This window comes from Trichomycterus rosablanca, chromosome 19 (genome assembly GCF_030014385.1).
Source record: "Trichomycterus rosablanca isolate fTriRos1 chromosome 19, fTriRos1.hap1, whole genome shotgun sequence".
Taxonomy (NCBI): Eukaryota; Metazoa; Chordata; class Actinopteri; order Siluriformes; family Trichomycteridae; genus Trichomycterus; species Trichomycterus rosablanca.
In genome coordinates, this window is record NC_086006.1 from 13,849,857 (window position 1) to 13,866,479 (window position 16,623).

The 16,623-nt window shown below is 36.6% G+C and overlaps 1 protein-coding gene across 1 annotated transcript in view; it reads right to left on the reverse strand.

The window, feature by feature from the left end:
• The window catches only part of mtcl2 (microtubule crosslinking factor 2), an 81,259-nt gene that overhangs the window by 41,801 nt on the left and 22,835 nt on the right, over positions 1-16,623 (reverse strand). The window contains exon 3 of the mRNA XM_063016053.1: positions 12,782-12,940. Coding sequence (XP_062872123.1) covers positions 12,782-12,940 — 159 coding nt within the window. The remainder of the gene's footprint in view (positions 1-12,781; positions 12,941-16,623) is intronic.

Here is a 16,623-nt window from a genome sequence, read left to right on the forward strand (position 1 = left end):
TGTAAAAAACTTTTGCCTGTAAAAAACATTTAGTAACTGCTTTTTTTTTTAGTGAAAAAAAAACAGTTTAGTAAACTTAAAGTAAAATGTTTAGTCAACCTTAAAAAATGTAAAAGTTAAGCTGACTTGAAAATGTAAGGCAACCGGCTGCCTCACCTTTTTGAGTTTTCTCAACTTCAGGAGTCCAAGCAGTTGTGCAACTTGTTAGGTTGTTAGTTCACTCAAATCACTATTTAAAGTTGGACAAAATTACAATTACTATTTGATTGTACTTGTAAAAAAAAGGTTGATTTAACTTAAAATATTCTTTTAAGTGAACTTATAGGGAAACTAAAGAAAATAAGTACGAATGCCTGAAGTTGAGAAAACTCAGAAAAGTGAGGCAGCTGGTTGCCTTACATTTTTAAGTTTGCTCAACTTTTAATTTTTTACAGTGCAGATAATTAAAGCTAGCAATGTTTAGAGAAAATTGCAATGTTTTTGAACAAAGCAGATGCTTTAATTTGTTAAAGCATATATATATATATACAGGGGTTGGACAAAATAACTGAAACACCTGTCATTTTAGTGTGGGAGGTTTCATGGCTAAATTGGACCAGTCTGGTGGCCAATCTTCATTAATTGCACATTGCACCAGTAAGAGCAGAGTGTGAAGGTTCAATTAGCAGGGTAAGAGCACAGTTTTGCTCAAAATATTGCAATGCACACAACATTATGGGTGACATACCAGAGTTCAAAAGAGGACAAATTGTTGGTGCACGTCTTGCTGGCGCATCTGTGACCAAGACAGCAAGTCTTTGTGATGTATCAAGAGCCACGGTATCCAGGGTAATGTCAGCATACCACCAAGAAGGACAAACCACATCCAACAGGATTAACTGTGGACGCAAGAGGAAGCTGTCTGAAAGGGATGTTCGGGTGCTAACCCGGATTGTATCCAAAAAACATAAAACCACGGCTGCCCAAATCACGGCAGAATTGAATGTGCACCTCAACTCTCCTGTTTCCACCAGAACTGTCCGTCGGGAGCTCCACAGGGTCAATATACAGGGCCGGGCTGCTATAGCCAAACCTTTGGTCACTCGTGCCAATGCCAAACGTCGGTTTCAATGGTGCAAGGAGCGCAAATCTTGGGCTGTGGACAATGTGAAACATGTATTGTTCTCTGATGAGTCCACCTTTACTGTTTTCCCCACATCCGGGAGAGTTACGGTGTGGAGAAGCCCCAAAGAAGCGTACCACCCAGACTGTTGCATGCCCAGAGTGAAGCATGGGGGTGGATCAGTGATGGTTTGGGCTGCCATATCATGGCATTCCCTTGGCCCAATACTTGTGCTAGATGGGCGCGTCACTGCCAAGGACTACCGAACCATTCTGGAGGACCATGTGCATCCAATGGCGGTGCCGTGTATCAGGATGACAATGCACCAATACACACAGCAAGACTGGTAAAAGATTGGTTTGATGAACATGAAAGTGAAGTTGAACATCTCCCATGGCCTGCACAGTCACCAGATCTAAATATTATTGAGCCACTTTGGAGTGTTTTGGAGAAGCGAGTCAGGAAACGTTTTCCTCCACCAGCATCACGTAGTGACCTGGCCACTATCCTGCAAGAAGAATGGCTTAAAATCCCTCTGACCACTGTGCAGGACTTGTATATGTCATTTCCAAGACGAATTGATGCTGTATTGGCCGCAAAAGGAGGCCCTACACCATACTAATAAATTATTGTGGTCTAAAACCAGGTGTTTCAGTTATTTTGTCCAACCCCTGTATATATACAACCCCTGGCAAAAATTATGGAATCACCAGTCTCTGAGGATGTTCCTTCAGTTGTTTAATTTTGTAGAAAAAAAGCAGATCACAGATATGACAAAAAACTAAAGGCATTTCAAATGGCAACTTTCTGGCTTTAAGAAACACTAAAAGAAATCAAGAAAAATAATTGTGGTAGCCAGTAACAGTTAGATTTTTAGAACAAGCACAGGGAATAAATTATGGAATCACTCAATTCTGAGGAAAAAATTATGGAATCACCCTGCAAATTTTCATTACAAACACTAACACCTGCATCAGATTAAAGCTGCTCGTTAGTATGCAGGTAAAAAGGAGTGATCACACCTTGGAGAGCTGTTGCAACAAGTGGACTGACATGAATCATGGCTCCAACACCAGAGATGTCAATTGAAACAAAGGAGAGGATTATCAAACTCCTTAAAGAGGGTAAATCATCACGCAGTGTTGCACAAGATGTTGGTTGTTCACAGTCAGCTGTGTCTAAAACCTGGACCAAGTACAAACAACATGGAATACTGGTAGACCAAGGAAGACATCAAAGCGTCAAGACAGAAAACTTAAAGCAATATGCCTTGAAAACAGAAAATGTACAACAAAACAAATGAGGAACAAATGGCAGGAAACTGGAGTCAACGTCTGTGACCGAACTGTAAGAAACCGCCTAAAGCAAATGGGATTTACATACAGAAAAGCTAAAAGAAAGCCATCACTAACACCTAAACAGAAAAAAACAAGGTTACAATGGGCTATGGAAAGGCAATGGAATGACTGGATGAAAGTCATATTCAGTGATGAATCTCGAATCTGCATTGGGCAAGGTGATGATGCTGGAACTTTTGTTTGGTGCCGTTCCAATGAGATTTATGCAGACAACTGTCTGAAGAAAACATGCAAATTTCCACAGTCATTGATGATATGGGGCTGCATGTCAGGTAAAGGCACTGGGGAGATGGCTGTCATTACATCTTCAATAAATGCACAGGTTTACATTGACATTTTGGACACTTTTCTTATCCCATCTATCGAAAGGATGTTTGGGGATGATGAAATCATCATGCCTTTAGTTTTTTGTCATGTCTGTGATCTGCTTTTTTTCTACAAAATTAAACAACTGAAGGAACATCCTCAGAGACTGGTGATTCCATAATTTTTGCCAGGGGTTGTATATATATATATACGTATATACAGTATATGCAAGTCCTTTTGCTGCTTGTTAATTGTTTGCACTTTTAATAAATGCAGATATTGTATTTGATGTCTGGAAATTGATTTATTTGAGTGGTAGTTGAGTGTGCTTGTATTTTAAGAAATACGAAAGCAAAAAAATTAAGGCAATAGTTTGCATGGATCTTTCTATGTTGGGAAAACTTAAAAAAATGAGTTGGTACAACTTGAATTTGTAGTCCTTCATTTTTACTTTATTTTAGTTTTATTTATTACAAAACCTGAGTAGGTTCAACTTAAAAATCAACTCAAAATATTTAAGTTGACTCAACATAGTGATTTTAGTTATACTGTGATAATTTATTTAAGTATATTTTAAGTGGCTTAGATACAGTGAGGCCAAAAAGTATTTAATCAGCCACTGATTGTGCAGGTTCTCCTACTTAGAAAGATGAGAGAGGTCTGTAATTTTCATCATAAAAAAAAAATCCAGGAAATCACATTGTAGGATTTTTAAAGAATTTATTTGTAAATTATGGTGGAAAATAAGTATTTGGTCACCCACAAACAAGCAAGATTTCTGGCTCTCACAGACCTGTAACTTCTTTTTTGAGAAGCTCTTCTGTCCTCCACTCGTTACCTGTATTAATGGCACCTGTTTGACATCGTTATCTGTATAAAAGACACCTGTCCACAGCCTCAGTCAACCATGGCCAAGACCAAAGAGCTGTCGACGGACACAAGGAAGAAAATTGTAGACCTGCACCAGGCTGGGAAGAGTGAATCTACAATAGGCAAGCAGGTTGGTGTGAATAAATCAACTGTGGGAGCAATTGTATGAAAATGGAAGACATACAAGACCATTGATAATCTCCCTCAATCCCGTGGGGTCAAAATGATCATGAGAACGGTGAGCAAAAATCCCAGAACTACACGGAGGGACCTGATGAATGACCTGCAGAGAGCTGGGACCAAAGTAACAAAGGCTACCATCAGTAACACACTACGCCGAGAGGGACTCAAATCCTGCAGTGCCAGGTGTGTCCCCCTGCTTAAGCCAGTACATGTCCAGGCCTGTCTGAAGTTTCTATGACCAAGAACCCCCAAGCTCTGCGCCTTTGTCTATACTAATCAAAAGCCTGAGAAAATAAATATGTTTTCAGTCTAGACTTAAACATTGAGACTGTGTCCGAATCCCGAATAGAGGCAGGAAGATTATTCCAGAGTTGTGGAGCTTTGTAGGAAAACGCTCTTCCACCAGCCGTGATCTTTTTAATTTTAGGAACTATAAGTAACCCTGCATCTTGTGAACGAAGTGGACGCGCTGGGCTGTAGTGATTAATAAGTTCACTCAGATACTGTGGAGCCAGACCATGTAGCACTTTATAAGTTAGTAAAAGTATTTTGTAATCAATGCGAAATTTAACTGGCAGCCAGTGTAGAGATGATAGAACAGGAGTAATATGGTCAAATTTTTTAGTTCTAGTTAGCACTCGAGCTGCTGCATTTTGAACTAACTGGAGTTTGTTTAAGGATCTACCAGAGCATCCAGTTAGAAGAGCATTACAATAATCTAACCGAGAAGTTATAAACGCATGGATCAGTTTTTCGGCGTCATTAACAGATAGTATATTTCTTATTTTAGAAATGTTACGCAAATGATAGAAAGCAACTCTAGTAATATTATTAACGTGTGTATCAAATGAGAGATCTGAATCTATTGTGACACCTAAGTTTTTTACATCTGGGCTGGGAGTAACAGAGAACGTGTTTAAGTTTAGCACCAGGTTAGACAATTTGTCTCTTGCAGCTTTAGAGCCAACAAGTAAAACCTCTGTTTTATCTGAATTAAGTAAAAGAAAGTTACACGACATCCAGTTTTTTATGTCGTTTACACAATCTTCTATCTTACTGATTGTGTCAGTATCATTTGGTTTGGCTGATATATACAGCTGTGTGTCATCTGCATAGCAGTGAAAGTTTATGCCATGTTTATGAATAATTTCACCTAGTGGAAGCATATAGAGTGTAAATAATAGCGGTCCCAGTACCGACCCCTGTGGAACACCATACTTTACTTTTGTAGTTTCCGAGCATTTATTATTTACATAAACGAATTGAGAGCGGTCAGTCAGATATGATTTAAACCAAGAGAGTGCGAGTCCTTTAACACCTACTGTATTTTCTAGCCTCTCCAGTAAAATGTTATGATCGACCGTATCAAACGCTGCACTAAGATCTAATAGAACAAGAAAAGAGACACATCCATTATCAGAAGACATTAACAACTCGTTAACTACTCTAATTAATGCGGTTTCGGTACTATGATTGGGTCTAAATCCTGATTGAAATTTTTCATGAATACAATTTTCATTCAAATAAGAACATAACTGTTTGGAAACGACTTTTTCTAATATCTTTGAGACAAAAGGAAGGTTTGAAATTGGCCTATAATTAGCTAGTACATGTGGATCAAGATTAGGTTTTTTAATCAGGGGTTTAATAACAGCACTTTTAAACAATTTAGGTACATATCCAAGGCTAAGGGATGCATTGATTAATGTAAGCAGGGGCTCTACAATAGCTGGGAGTAAATCTTTAAGTAAACGAGTTGGAACAGGATCGAGTATACACGATGATGACTTCGATGATTTAATCAACACAGTTAGTTCATTTTGGGAGATTGGATTAAAGGAATTTAGTTGGATTAACTCGTTACTATTATCACCACTGTTATCACCAATGCTGTTCGGAGTGAGTCCATACTTAACATTGGCAAGTGACACACTCTGACTCTGAAGTCGTATTTTTTCTATCTTGTCATTAAAGAATTTTAAAAAATCATCGCTGGTACAGTCAGGCGGTATATTAGATTCAGTTTCATTAACGTTTTTAGTTAATTTGGACACTGTCTCAAAAAGGAATCTGGGATTGTTTTTATTTTTCTCTATTAGGGATGAATAATATAAAGATTTAGCTTTTATAAGTGCATGTTTATACTCAGTTAGAGCATCTTTCCAAGCAATCTTATACACTTCTAGTGTAGTGTGACGCCACTTGCGTTCTAATTTTCGTGCTGCTTGTTTAAGTGCGCATGTGTGGTCATTGTACCAAGGAGCAAGTTTTTTCTCCCTAATCAGTTTAGTTTTGAGTGGGGCTACGTTATCTAAGGTTGTGCGCAGTACGGTCTCTAGGTTTTGAGTTGCCTGATCTAGTTCTTTAGGTTCCGATGCTGATATATTTGGTAATTCTGGTAGGCAGTTTATGAACGCTGCTGCAGTTGCAGATGTAATAGTGCGCTTATATTTAAAACGATTTGGTTGCTGTATATTATTGGACAGGGACACTTCATAAATTAGTAGAGAGTGATCAGAGATTAAGTCATTCTGTGGTATAATTTCCAGGTTGTCTATGTTTATACCATAAGTAAGTATTAAATCTAAGGTAATACTTAGATTTAAGTATTACCGATATTTTGTATCTGTTGGTCCTGGATTTTGTAAAGTTGCTTTGAGACAATGTCTATTGTAAAAAGCGCTATATAAATAAAGTTGACTTGACTTGACTTGACTTGTTTGGTTAAAAAAACAAATGATACAGATGTTACTTTTAGTCACTTTAATGGTATTTTTTCACCTGTAAGTCTCTCTAGAACATTTTACATTTACATTTTGGGCATTTAGCAGGTGCTCTTATCCAGAGCGACTTACAAAAGTGTGTTCACTGTAAACATTATCCCACTCTATTTTAATAGACAACAGAGGTTGCGTGGTACAGAGCGGGGTGTGATGAGTTCTCTAAGGTAGCTTGGGGCTGGTCAATTTTTTTGGCTTTGTAGGCGAGCATCATTGTTTTGAACTGAATGCTGCAGCTACAGGAAGCCAGTGAAAAGAACCCATCAGTGTTGTGATGTGGCAGTGTTTCGGTTGGGTAAAAAACAGGCAATCATAACACATTATGTCATTTACATTTACAGCATTTAGCAGACGCTTTTATCCAAAGCGACTTACAGTATTGTGACAGTATACAGTCTGAGCAATTGAGGGTTAAGGGTCTTGCTCAAGGGCCCAACAGTGGCAACCTGGCAGTGGTGGGGCTTGAACCGGCAACCTTTCGGTTACTAGTCCAGTACCTTAACCGCTAGGCTACAACTGCCCTATGTCATACTTTAAACAGTCTAACAACATCCATAATGAATCTTATTTGTTATGATTTATTAATTAAAAAACAGGTTAACAGACAATGTGGCACTGTAAGCAGAACCAGTTTAGCAGGTGTAATAGTTCTGTTGCTAATTTAAACAATATAAATGCATAAATATGTTTCCTGTTCAGGTAATAGTCTACATCTGTAAACAAAGCTGAGACTGGGTAACTAGACATGGACCGTTTGTACATTCATTTAAATAACGGACAGCTGTAATCAAACAATGATTTCTTTGTTGGTTGACATCCGTAAAATAGTATGTACAACGTGCACCAGTTTTATACAACTAAGGTTAATCATACTAAATGCAGGCAAATTGCACCAAAAAAGAGGAACAAACAACCTAGCACATGTAGTCTGTATTTTTTACTGTTTTTTTTTTATCTCAGAGGAACAAAGACAGCAACTTCCTGAAAGTTATAAAAAAGAATGGAGTCAGCTAGAGTTCTGTTTCCTCTCACTATGTTGATTAAATGTGTGTAGTTTAAAGGTTAGGGTGGGACTGAGCTCCTTCACATGGTTAAAGGTCCTATGTAAACAAACAAGCCCTTAATGGATAGCAGTAAGGGTCTATAATTATAGACCATATCCATGTACAGTGGTGTTCAAAAAAATAGTGATTTTTAAAAATTGAATAAAGCGCAAAATTATAATACTAACTTTTATTTCCATAAATTCAAATGCACTTAAAATACTACACCTTAAATTATAAATCAAAACATTAACAAAATTTAGCCAGTTTGTGTTAATCCTTTACAGAAAGTTAAGAAAAATGAATATTAGGCTGTTCAAAATAATAGCAGTGCCAGCATTTTTCTTTAAAAACTCAGAAAATGTAAGTATAAACTGAAAAAAATGTTTGAGGTTTCACTTTACTTTGAATTACTGAACTAATATTTAGTGGTATAGCAATTGTTTCCGAGATCTGTGTTGCATGGAGTTGACCAACTTCTGGCACCTCTGAACAGGTATTCCAGTCCAGGATGATTAGACTTCTTCTGCAATTTTCAGTTTTGCCTCAAAAAAACATGTTTCAGATATCAGCCCACCAGTTAAATAAGGGCCAAAACTGACACCCGTTCTTCTGCAGAATGAATGCCATCACCAATTGAACTTCTCACTTCTATTATTTTGAACAAGCCCCTTTTAATCAATGCTTCGATTACTCAGAATGAGCAGCATGCATGTCCTAATTGTTGGGTTTGTTTCGTTTTCATTACTCTACTACACTTTCAAGTAAATTTTTGCTATATAGCAATATCTTTTCTACTAAAAACAGTGATTTATCAGGTTAATGATGTGTGACTGCTATTTTTTTTAACACCACTGTATACACCTTAATCGGAACAGACTAGTCACATTGAGGCAATTCCGAATACATTCTCTATCCAATTAAACAAAGTGGAAAATCCTTTAAATAATCTGTTAAATACAACCCCAAATCAGAAAAAGTTGGGACAGCATGGAAAATGCAAATAATAAAAAACACAGAGTTTCTTACATTTACTTTGACTTTTATTTGATTGCAGACAGTATTAACCTGAGATATTTCATGTTTTGTCTGGTCAACTTCATTTCATTTATTAATAAACATCCATTCCTGCATTTCAGGCCTGCAACTGCAACACGTTCCAAAAAAATGTTGGGACACCACTTTGTAATGTTGGCATTCCTTTTAACCACACTTAAAAGACGTTTTGGCACCAAGGATACCAAGCGATTTATTGTTTCAGGTTTTATTTTGTCCCATTCTTCCTGCAAACATGTCTTAAGATGTGCAACAGCACAGGGTTGCCGTTGTCGTATTTCCTTTCAAAATTCGTCACACATTCTCTATTGGGGACAGGTCAGGACTGCAGACAGGCCAATCCAGTACCCGTACTTTCTTCTTCCACAGCCATGCCTTTGTAATGTGTAAGTACAAAGTGTCTTGTTGAAAAATGCATGGACGTCCCTGGAAAAGATGACATCTTGAGGGCAGCATATGTTGCTCTAATATCTCAAGGTACTTTTTTGCATTAATGCTGCCATCACAGAGGTGTAAATTACCTTTGCCAAGGGCACTGACACAGCCCCATACCATGACAGACCCTGGCTTTTGTACTTGCTGCTGATGACAGTCTGGATAGTCCGGAGCACATGACATCCATTTTTTCCAAAAAAGACCTGGAATGCTGATTCATCTGACCACAATACACGTTTTCACTGTGTGATGGTCCATGCTAGATGCCTCAGAGAAGTTGACGCCGCTTCTGGACATGGTTAACATAAGGCTTCTTTTTGCACAGTAAAGTTTTAAGTGGCATTTGTGGATGTAACTCCGTACTGTAGTGCTTGACAAAGGTTTGCCAAAGTAATCCCTAGTCCATGTGGTTATATCAGCTATTGTTGAGTGGCGGCTCTTGATGCAGCGCCGCCTGAGGGATCGAAGATCACGGGCATTTAGCTTAAGCTTGTGCCCTTGGCCTTTACGCACTAATATTCCTCCCGATTCCTTAAATCGTTTAATGATATTATGCACTGAGGGAGAAATATGCAAATCTCTTCCAATCTTTCTTTCAGGTACATTGCTTTTAAACATTTCAATAATTTTCTCACGCATTTGTTGATAAACTGGAGATCCTCTGTCCATGCTGCTTTGTACCAGACTACGATTACAATCACCTGTTGACATCACCTGTTTGGAATCACATCATAATTTAGTTTTTTCACCTCATTACTAGCCCTAAATAGCCCCTGTCCCAACTTTTTTTGGAATGTGTTGCAGGCCTGAAATTCAGGAATGGGGGTATATTAACAAATGAAATAAAGCTGAGCAGACAAAACATAAACTATCTTGGGTTCAAACTGTCTGAAATCAAATAAAAGTCAAAGTAAATATAAGGAACACTGCATATTTATTTTATTTGCATTTTTCATACTGTCCCAACTTTTTCTGATTTGGCGTTGTAGAAGAATAATTGCCATGTAAACACCTGTATCAGGTTATATTTCCAATCTGAAAGTTTAAGTACTTTTTTGCACATGTGAATTTGTGTCATATAGGAAATGGGAGTAAAACTGTTCTGCACAACAGAAGTTTATGCTGCAAACTTTAAAAGACTTAATAATAGTTGGCAGGATGGACAGCTATGAAGCATGCAATAAAAAGTTGTTAAGACAATGCCTCGGAATGTTGCAGGACATGACATCTTCCGCTCATCCCTTATTAATAACTGAATGTGAAGTACAATGTAAAGTTTACCATAACTTTAAAGCGATTAAAAAACACCAAATAAAAACCCAGATAACATATTGCTACTCTGAGTGAACTTAGAAGATGCTCGTTGTGTACACTAAGAGGTATTGGATTACTTGTAGCGTACATGTAAACAGAGATTTTCATTGGATTGTTGAGCGTACATGTAAACAGAGATTTTCATTGGATTGTTGAGCATACATACAACCCCTGGCAAAAATTATGGAATCACCACTCTTGGAAGATGTTCTTTCAATTGTTTAATTTTGTAGAAAAAAAATAAATCACAGACATGCCACAAAACTATCATTTCTCAAACTGTCAACCCTCTGGCATTAAGAAACAATAAAAAAAGAAACAAATATAATAGTTGTGGTCAGTCACAATTGCTTTTTTTTAGATCAAGTAGAGGAAAAAAATATGGAATCACTCAAATCTGAGGAAAAAATTATGGAATCATTAGAAAACACTGCACCATTATTACTTTGTTGCACCACCTCTGGCTTTTATAATGGTTTAAACTCTCTGAGGCATGGAGTTAACTAATGACAAACAGTATTCTTCATCAATCTGCCTTCAACTGTCTCTTGCTGTTGCCAGATCAGCTTTGCAGGTTGGAACCTTGTCATTGACCATTTTCTTCAAATTCCACCAGAGATTTTCAAATGGATTGAGATCCAGACTATTTGCAGGCCATGCCATTGACATTATATGTTTTCTTGAAGGAAAGTTTTCACGTCCTTTGCCCTATGGCAAGATGCATTATCATCTTGAAAAATGAAGTCATCATCACCAAACATCCTTTCAACTGATGGAATAAGAAAAGCGTCCAAAATTTCAATGTGGACTTTGGCATTTATTGAAGACCATCTCCCCTGTGCCTTTACCCGACATGCAGGCCCATATCATCAACAACTGTGGAAATTAACATGTTTTCTTTAGGCAGTTATCTTCATAAATTTCATTGGACAGACACCAAACAAAAGTTCCAGCATCATCACCTTGCCCAATGCAGATTCGCGATTCATCACTGAAGATCACTTTTATCCAGTCACCCACAGTCCACGATTGCTTTTCTTTAGCCTACTTTAACCTTGTTCTTTTCTTTTTAGGTGTTAATGATGGCTTTTGTTTGGCTTTTCTGTATGTAAATCCCATTTCTTTTAGGTGATTTCTTACAGTTCAGTCACAGACATTGACTCCACTTTCCGGCCACTTGTTTCTCATTTGTTTTGTTGTGCATTTTCTGTTTTCAAGACATATTGCTTTAAGTTTTCTATCTTGATGCTTTGATGTCTTACTTGGTCTACCAGTATGCTTCCCTTTTACAACCTTCCCATTTTGTTTGTACTTGGTCCAGATTTTAAACACAGCTTACTGGGAACAACCAACATCTTTTGCGACATTCCACAATGATTTATCTTCTTGAAGGAGTTTTATAATCCTCTCATTTGTTTCAACTGACATATCTTGTGTTGGAACCATGATTCATGACAATCTGCTTTGTGCAACAGCTCTCCGAGGTGTAAGCACTCTTTTTAAACTGAAGAATAATTAGCAAATCTAATCTGCTGCAGATGTTTTGTTTTTAAACTGCAAATTACAGAGTGATTCCATAATTTTTTCCTCAGATTTGAGTGATTCCATATTTTTTTCCTCTACTTGATCTAAAAAAAGCAATTGTGACTGACCACAACTATTATATTTGTTTCTTTTTTTTATTGTTTCTTAATGCCAGAAGGTTGACATTTTGAAAAATGATAGTTTTGTGGCATGTCTGTGATTTATTTTTTTTCTACAAAATTAAACAACTGACAGAACATCTTCCAAGAGTGGTGATTCCATAATTTTTGCCAGGGGTTGTATAAACACCACAGTCTTAATCTATAATCGGAATAAATTCAATCACATAGGAGAAAATCTTAGCCTGTAAACAAGGCCACTGAGAAATCAGATTATTTGGAAATCACACCCACTGTTCAAGTTGAGTTGAGATGACAGTATATTTGAGAACTAAAAGAAAATGGAGCACAGCAATTTGGGGTGTAAACTCTAACAGAAAGAACTGTGTGCTTTTCCAAAAGACCTCACCCTGTATACAGTGTGTTTGTAAGGGACTTTGAGGGCAGCCTACCTAAAAATATGATCCTAAAAATATATAACTGAATAAACCTTCACACTTCTAATTACTTTAATATATCTGTAGTTGATATGCATTTTTTTAGGGAACACAAAAAGTTGGAACATTTTGAAAACTGCAATAAAACCAAAATGGACAAAAAATTACAATTACAATTAATGACAACAATTAGTGTCCTCAGTTCCCAAACCATTGAAGTCTCATTAATAATAAAGATGATGGGAGAGTCCTACCTCTCTGCTCTTTTCTAGCTCAGCCTGCAGCACCTGCTTGGCCACCTCCAGATCCTGGAGCTTCACCTGAAGTTCCTCGTTTTCTTGCTCCAAATGCGTCCTTTTTTTCTCCACAGCCTCCAGCTCATTGTGCAAGCGGATGGAAACGTCTTTTGTCACCTGAAATAAAAAGATGCAACATGGGCAAAAGATTAAAGCAGTTTTATGTAAGACCATGCTGATTATATAAAAATGAAATGTGCTTATAACAAGACTGCGAGATAACAGATTGACATATTAATGTTTTAATGCTACACCATTAAAAGAGTTACTAACTTTAAACTAAAACAGCCAAAAATTACACTGCCTGGCCAAAAAAAGGGTCACGAAGTTCCCTTCGCATTGTGCGTGTGGAAATGCTCTTACTTTCACCATTAAACACATCCCTGAGTTCTACTGTAGTTTTTTCTACGATTTGATTTCACCAAACGTTTAAGTGATCGCCGATCACAATCATTCAAGATTTTTTTCCGACCACATTCCTTCCTCGAAGATGTTTCCCCACTGTCCTTCCACTTTTTAATAATGCGTTGGACAGTTCTTAACCCGATTTTAGTAGTTTCAGCAATCTCCTTAGATGTTTTCTCTGCTTGATGCATGCCAATAATTTGACCCTTCTGAAACAGATTAACATCTTTTCCATAACCACAGGATGTGTCTTTCGACATGGTTGTTTAACAAATTTAGAAGCTACTCACTGCATCAGTTAGGGTTAAATACCTTGTTGCCAGCTGAAACATAATCACCCATGCAGTAATTATCCAATGGGAGGCTCTTACCTATTTGCTTAGTTAAATCCTGGTGACCTTTTTTTTGGCCAGGCAGTGTATATATACATGCTTTTTAATTCCACTGTAGAGTCTGAATCATGCCATAGATGAGCATGGTTAAGCAAAGCAATACACACATAACTGCTGTATGGCAGTTTATGAGGTTATAATTAATGTATTTCTCACAGAACTGATGACTTTTTATCATAAAATCATGATGTAAAAAAAAAAAATTATACACTTTGTAAGCCCACTTGCAGATAGCAAGAACCAGATGGTCCACTGTGAATAAAACCGCATAATCATAATAACACAGCATGACGTGATGAAATGTGTATTATTAACACAAAGCAAAAAACTCCAAATATGACACTAAGCACTGTCCCATACACTTTTTACATCACTGTGCTTTTAATAAAGCAACATCTGCAACATTACCAAGGTTTTACAGGTTCTCTTTGTGGATTTACTCTTTGTATTCTTCTTTTCTTTCATAATTTCTAAAATGTGCCTTAAGGTGGACTGACTGTAAATCCCCCTAGGTATAAGAGAGAATGAGTAGGTGAGTGATTGTATGATGCCATATGTTTAATAGATGCCCGGTCCAGAATTTATTCTTGCCCCACCCCAGTACAATAAGAATATTTAAAACAGAGTGTAAGGAAACATAAAACATATGCAATTGCACGGTCTCCAGCCTAATTCTGAATAATTTATCAACTTTAATAAATAACTTTAAATAACTTGCTTGCCGAATGTAACATGACATTTTAAATATTACTAAATTAATTTTCATGTTAAGGTTGTGCATTATGACAGTATAACATACTGAACATACATTGGGTGAGACCAAATTCTTTATTTGTAAGCCCAGTAAAAATTTTAGTGAAAATGTCTGTGGTTAATTATCCTCATACTAAAGAATATTTTTTTTTAATTCTAACCTGTTATGGTGCAAATATATTCCAAGACAATAACATTTTTTAAGTATTTACAATGTTAAAAAAGTGTCACAATAATATTCCTCTTAATTCTCTTTGTTAAAATAAAACCATAAGAGATTTGTCCACAATGATGAGATAAAGTAACGCAAATCAAGGAATCTAAGAACCTTCCTCAAAACAGACTCTTTCCAGATTCTTTCAGCCTATAAGTTCTCTCTTCACAGTGCAAGTTTATGTCAGGATTGGAATAGCCATAGCACAAGACTGATTTAATTTTTTGTGTGAATTTGGACACTTTTCAGATCACTGGCCAACTGGAAGATTCGACCACAATCCCATAACAATTCTTTTTTTGGTTAAGAGAGCAAGATTTTTAGTTTAGTTAGATCTTGTATCTTAACAAGGTTACAAATGATTAAATTATCAATTAAAACAACAATAGATAAATAATGAAATTATTTGTTAATGTTATTAGCATGAATAAAATGGAACATACAGTGAAATAGTGAATATATAAAATATATGTATAGTGACTATTTGTCACTAAGTGTATAAGTGTATTTAAATGCAAGATTCTCTTCGGCTCAACCATCCTCACTCTATCCTTGAATCATTGCCAGAGAGCAGCTGGGTCCCCACAATACCTCTTTGTGCACAAACCATGCTTACATTCATATCAGATCCCCTTCTTCCCTTTTCTCTGCTATGTTTCAATTGAACCCTTTATTTATTTTCTTTTTATGCTACATAATTTCTCAAAACTATATTGTGTGAATAAACCACCTCTGTTCATCTATCACGTTATTTATTTATTTATTTAGTTATTCTTTATGTGTTACAGTACTGTCTTATGGATGGTGATGGCCATGTTTACAATAGTGAAAGCTCTATATTTACAGTATTTAGTTAGCTTATTGTTTAAAGCATCACTTTACAGTGACTGGCAGCTTTCAAAAAAATTTTTATTGAATTTTAACAAGTCCTACTAATGTAGCTGTTACAACATGATTTTCAATCTCTTTTTGTGTCTGACACCACACTTCCAGCATTTGTTTAAAAGAATTATAGCTCCTAAATTGTGCTGCTTTGATATGTTAATACTGAGATCACCTGGGGGTGGTTTAAGAGCCAGAGCACAAAAAGAATATAAAACAGCTTTGCCGTGTTGTCTGGAAGGTGAGAGAGAATTATCTTGTCAAATGTTGTTAGAGGCATTAAAATTGTCTGTAACCCTTCCTTTTTGTTCCCATGTCTGATTCCTTTTATTGCCCAGACCCTGCTGCAGACATAATCAACATATGTATGACACAAAACTAACTACAAAAACTGCATGTATGACACAAAACTAACTACAAAAACTAAATGGGCCAATTAGCCACCAAAGAGATTCTCTTATGTGTATATGTGCTGGTCTAGCACACTTAACATGGATTTAAATATGATGGTTTAAATATAGCCTATTTCACACTCCAAGCAGTTAGTCTGCAGTTAGTCTGCCTTTTTTGGCAGGGGGTAATTACCAGACTACGTATCTTTTACACATGCAGGCTCTGCTTGACCACTTATTTCAGCAATTGCAAAAATCCATTCAAAATTGTATGTTTAGTGTGCAATGCTATAGTTTGCACAATTTACCACTTCAGAGTATGGTGGTTCCCTGATTTGGAGGAGCCAAAAGTTATTAAGCATAGCAACCATGTTGTTCAGTGCATGTAACCCCATTTTTCAGTTTCTGTAAGATTTCTATAACTGTGCATGGGTGAGGAAAAGGGCTGAAAAAAGTAAAGACTATCTTAATGCAGAAAGACTATCTGCTGTTTTAATGCAGCAGAACACCTTAACGTGTGTATAATAACTAAATAGTATGCACATACTATGCTTAAACAGATTAGTTTTTTGCAGTAATATGATTACTGTGGGTTCTGTTAACCACATATTTGCCTTCATCTGTCAAGGCATATATGTCAAGACTGCAGTCCAGATCTGTCTATTATTTAAAATGTTAGGAGCATCGTGGATTTACAACGGATTTACACTGTGAAAAATTATTTTTAAGTTTTGATTTTGAGAATAAATTCGTATAAGTTTC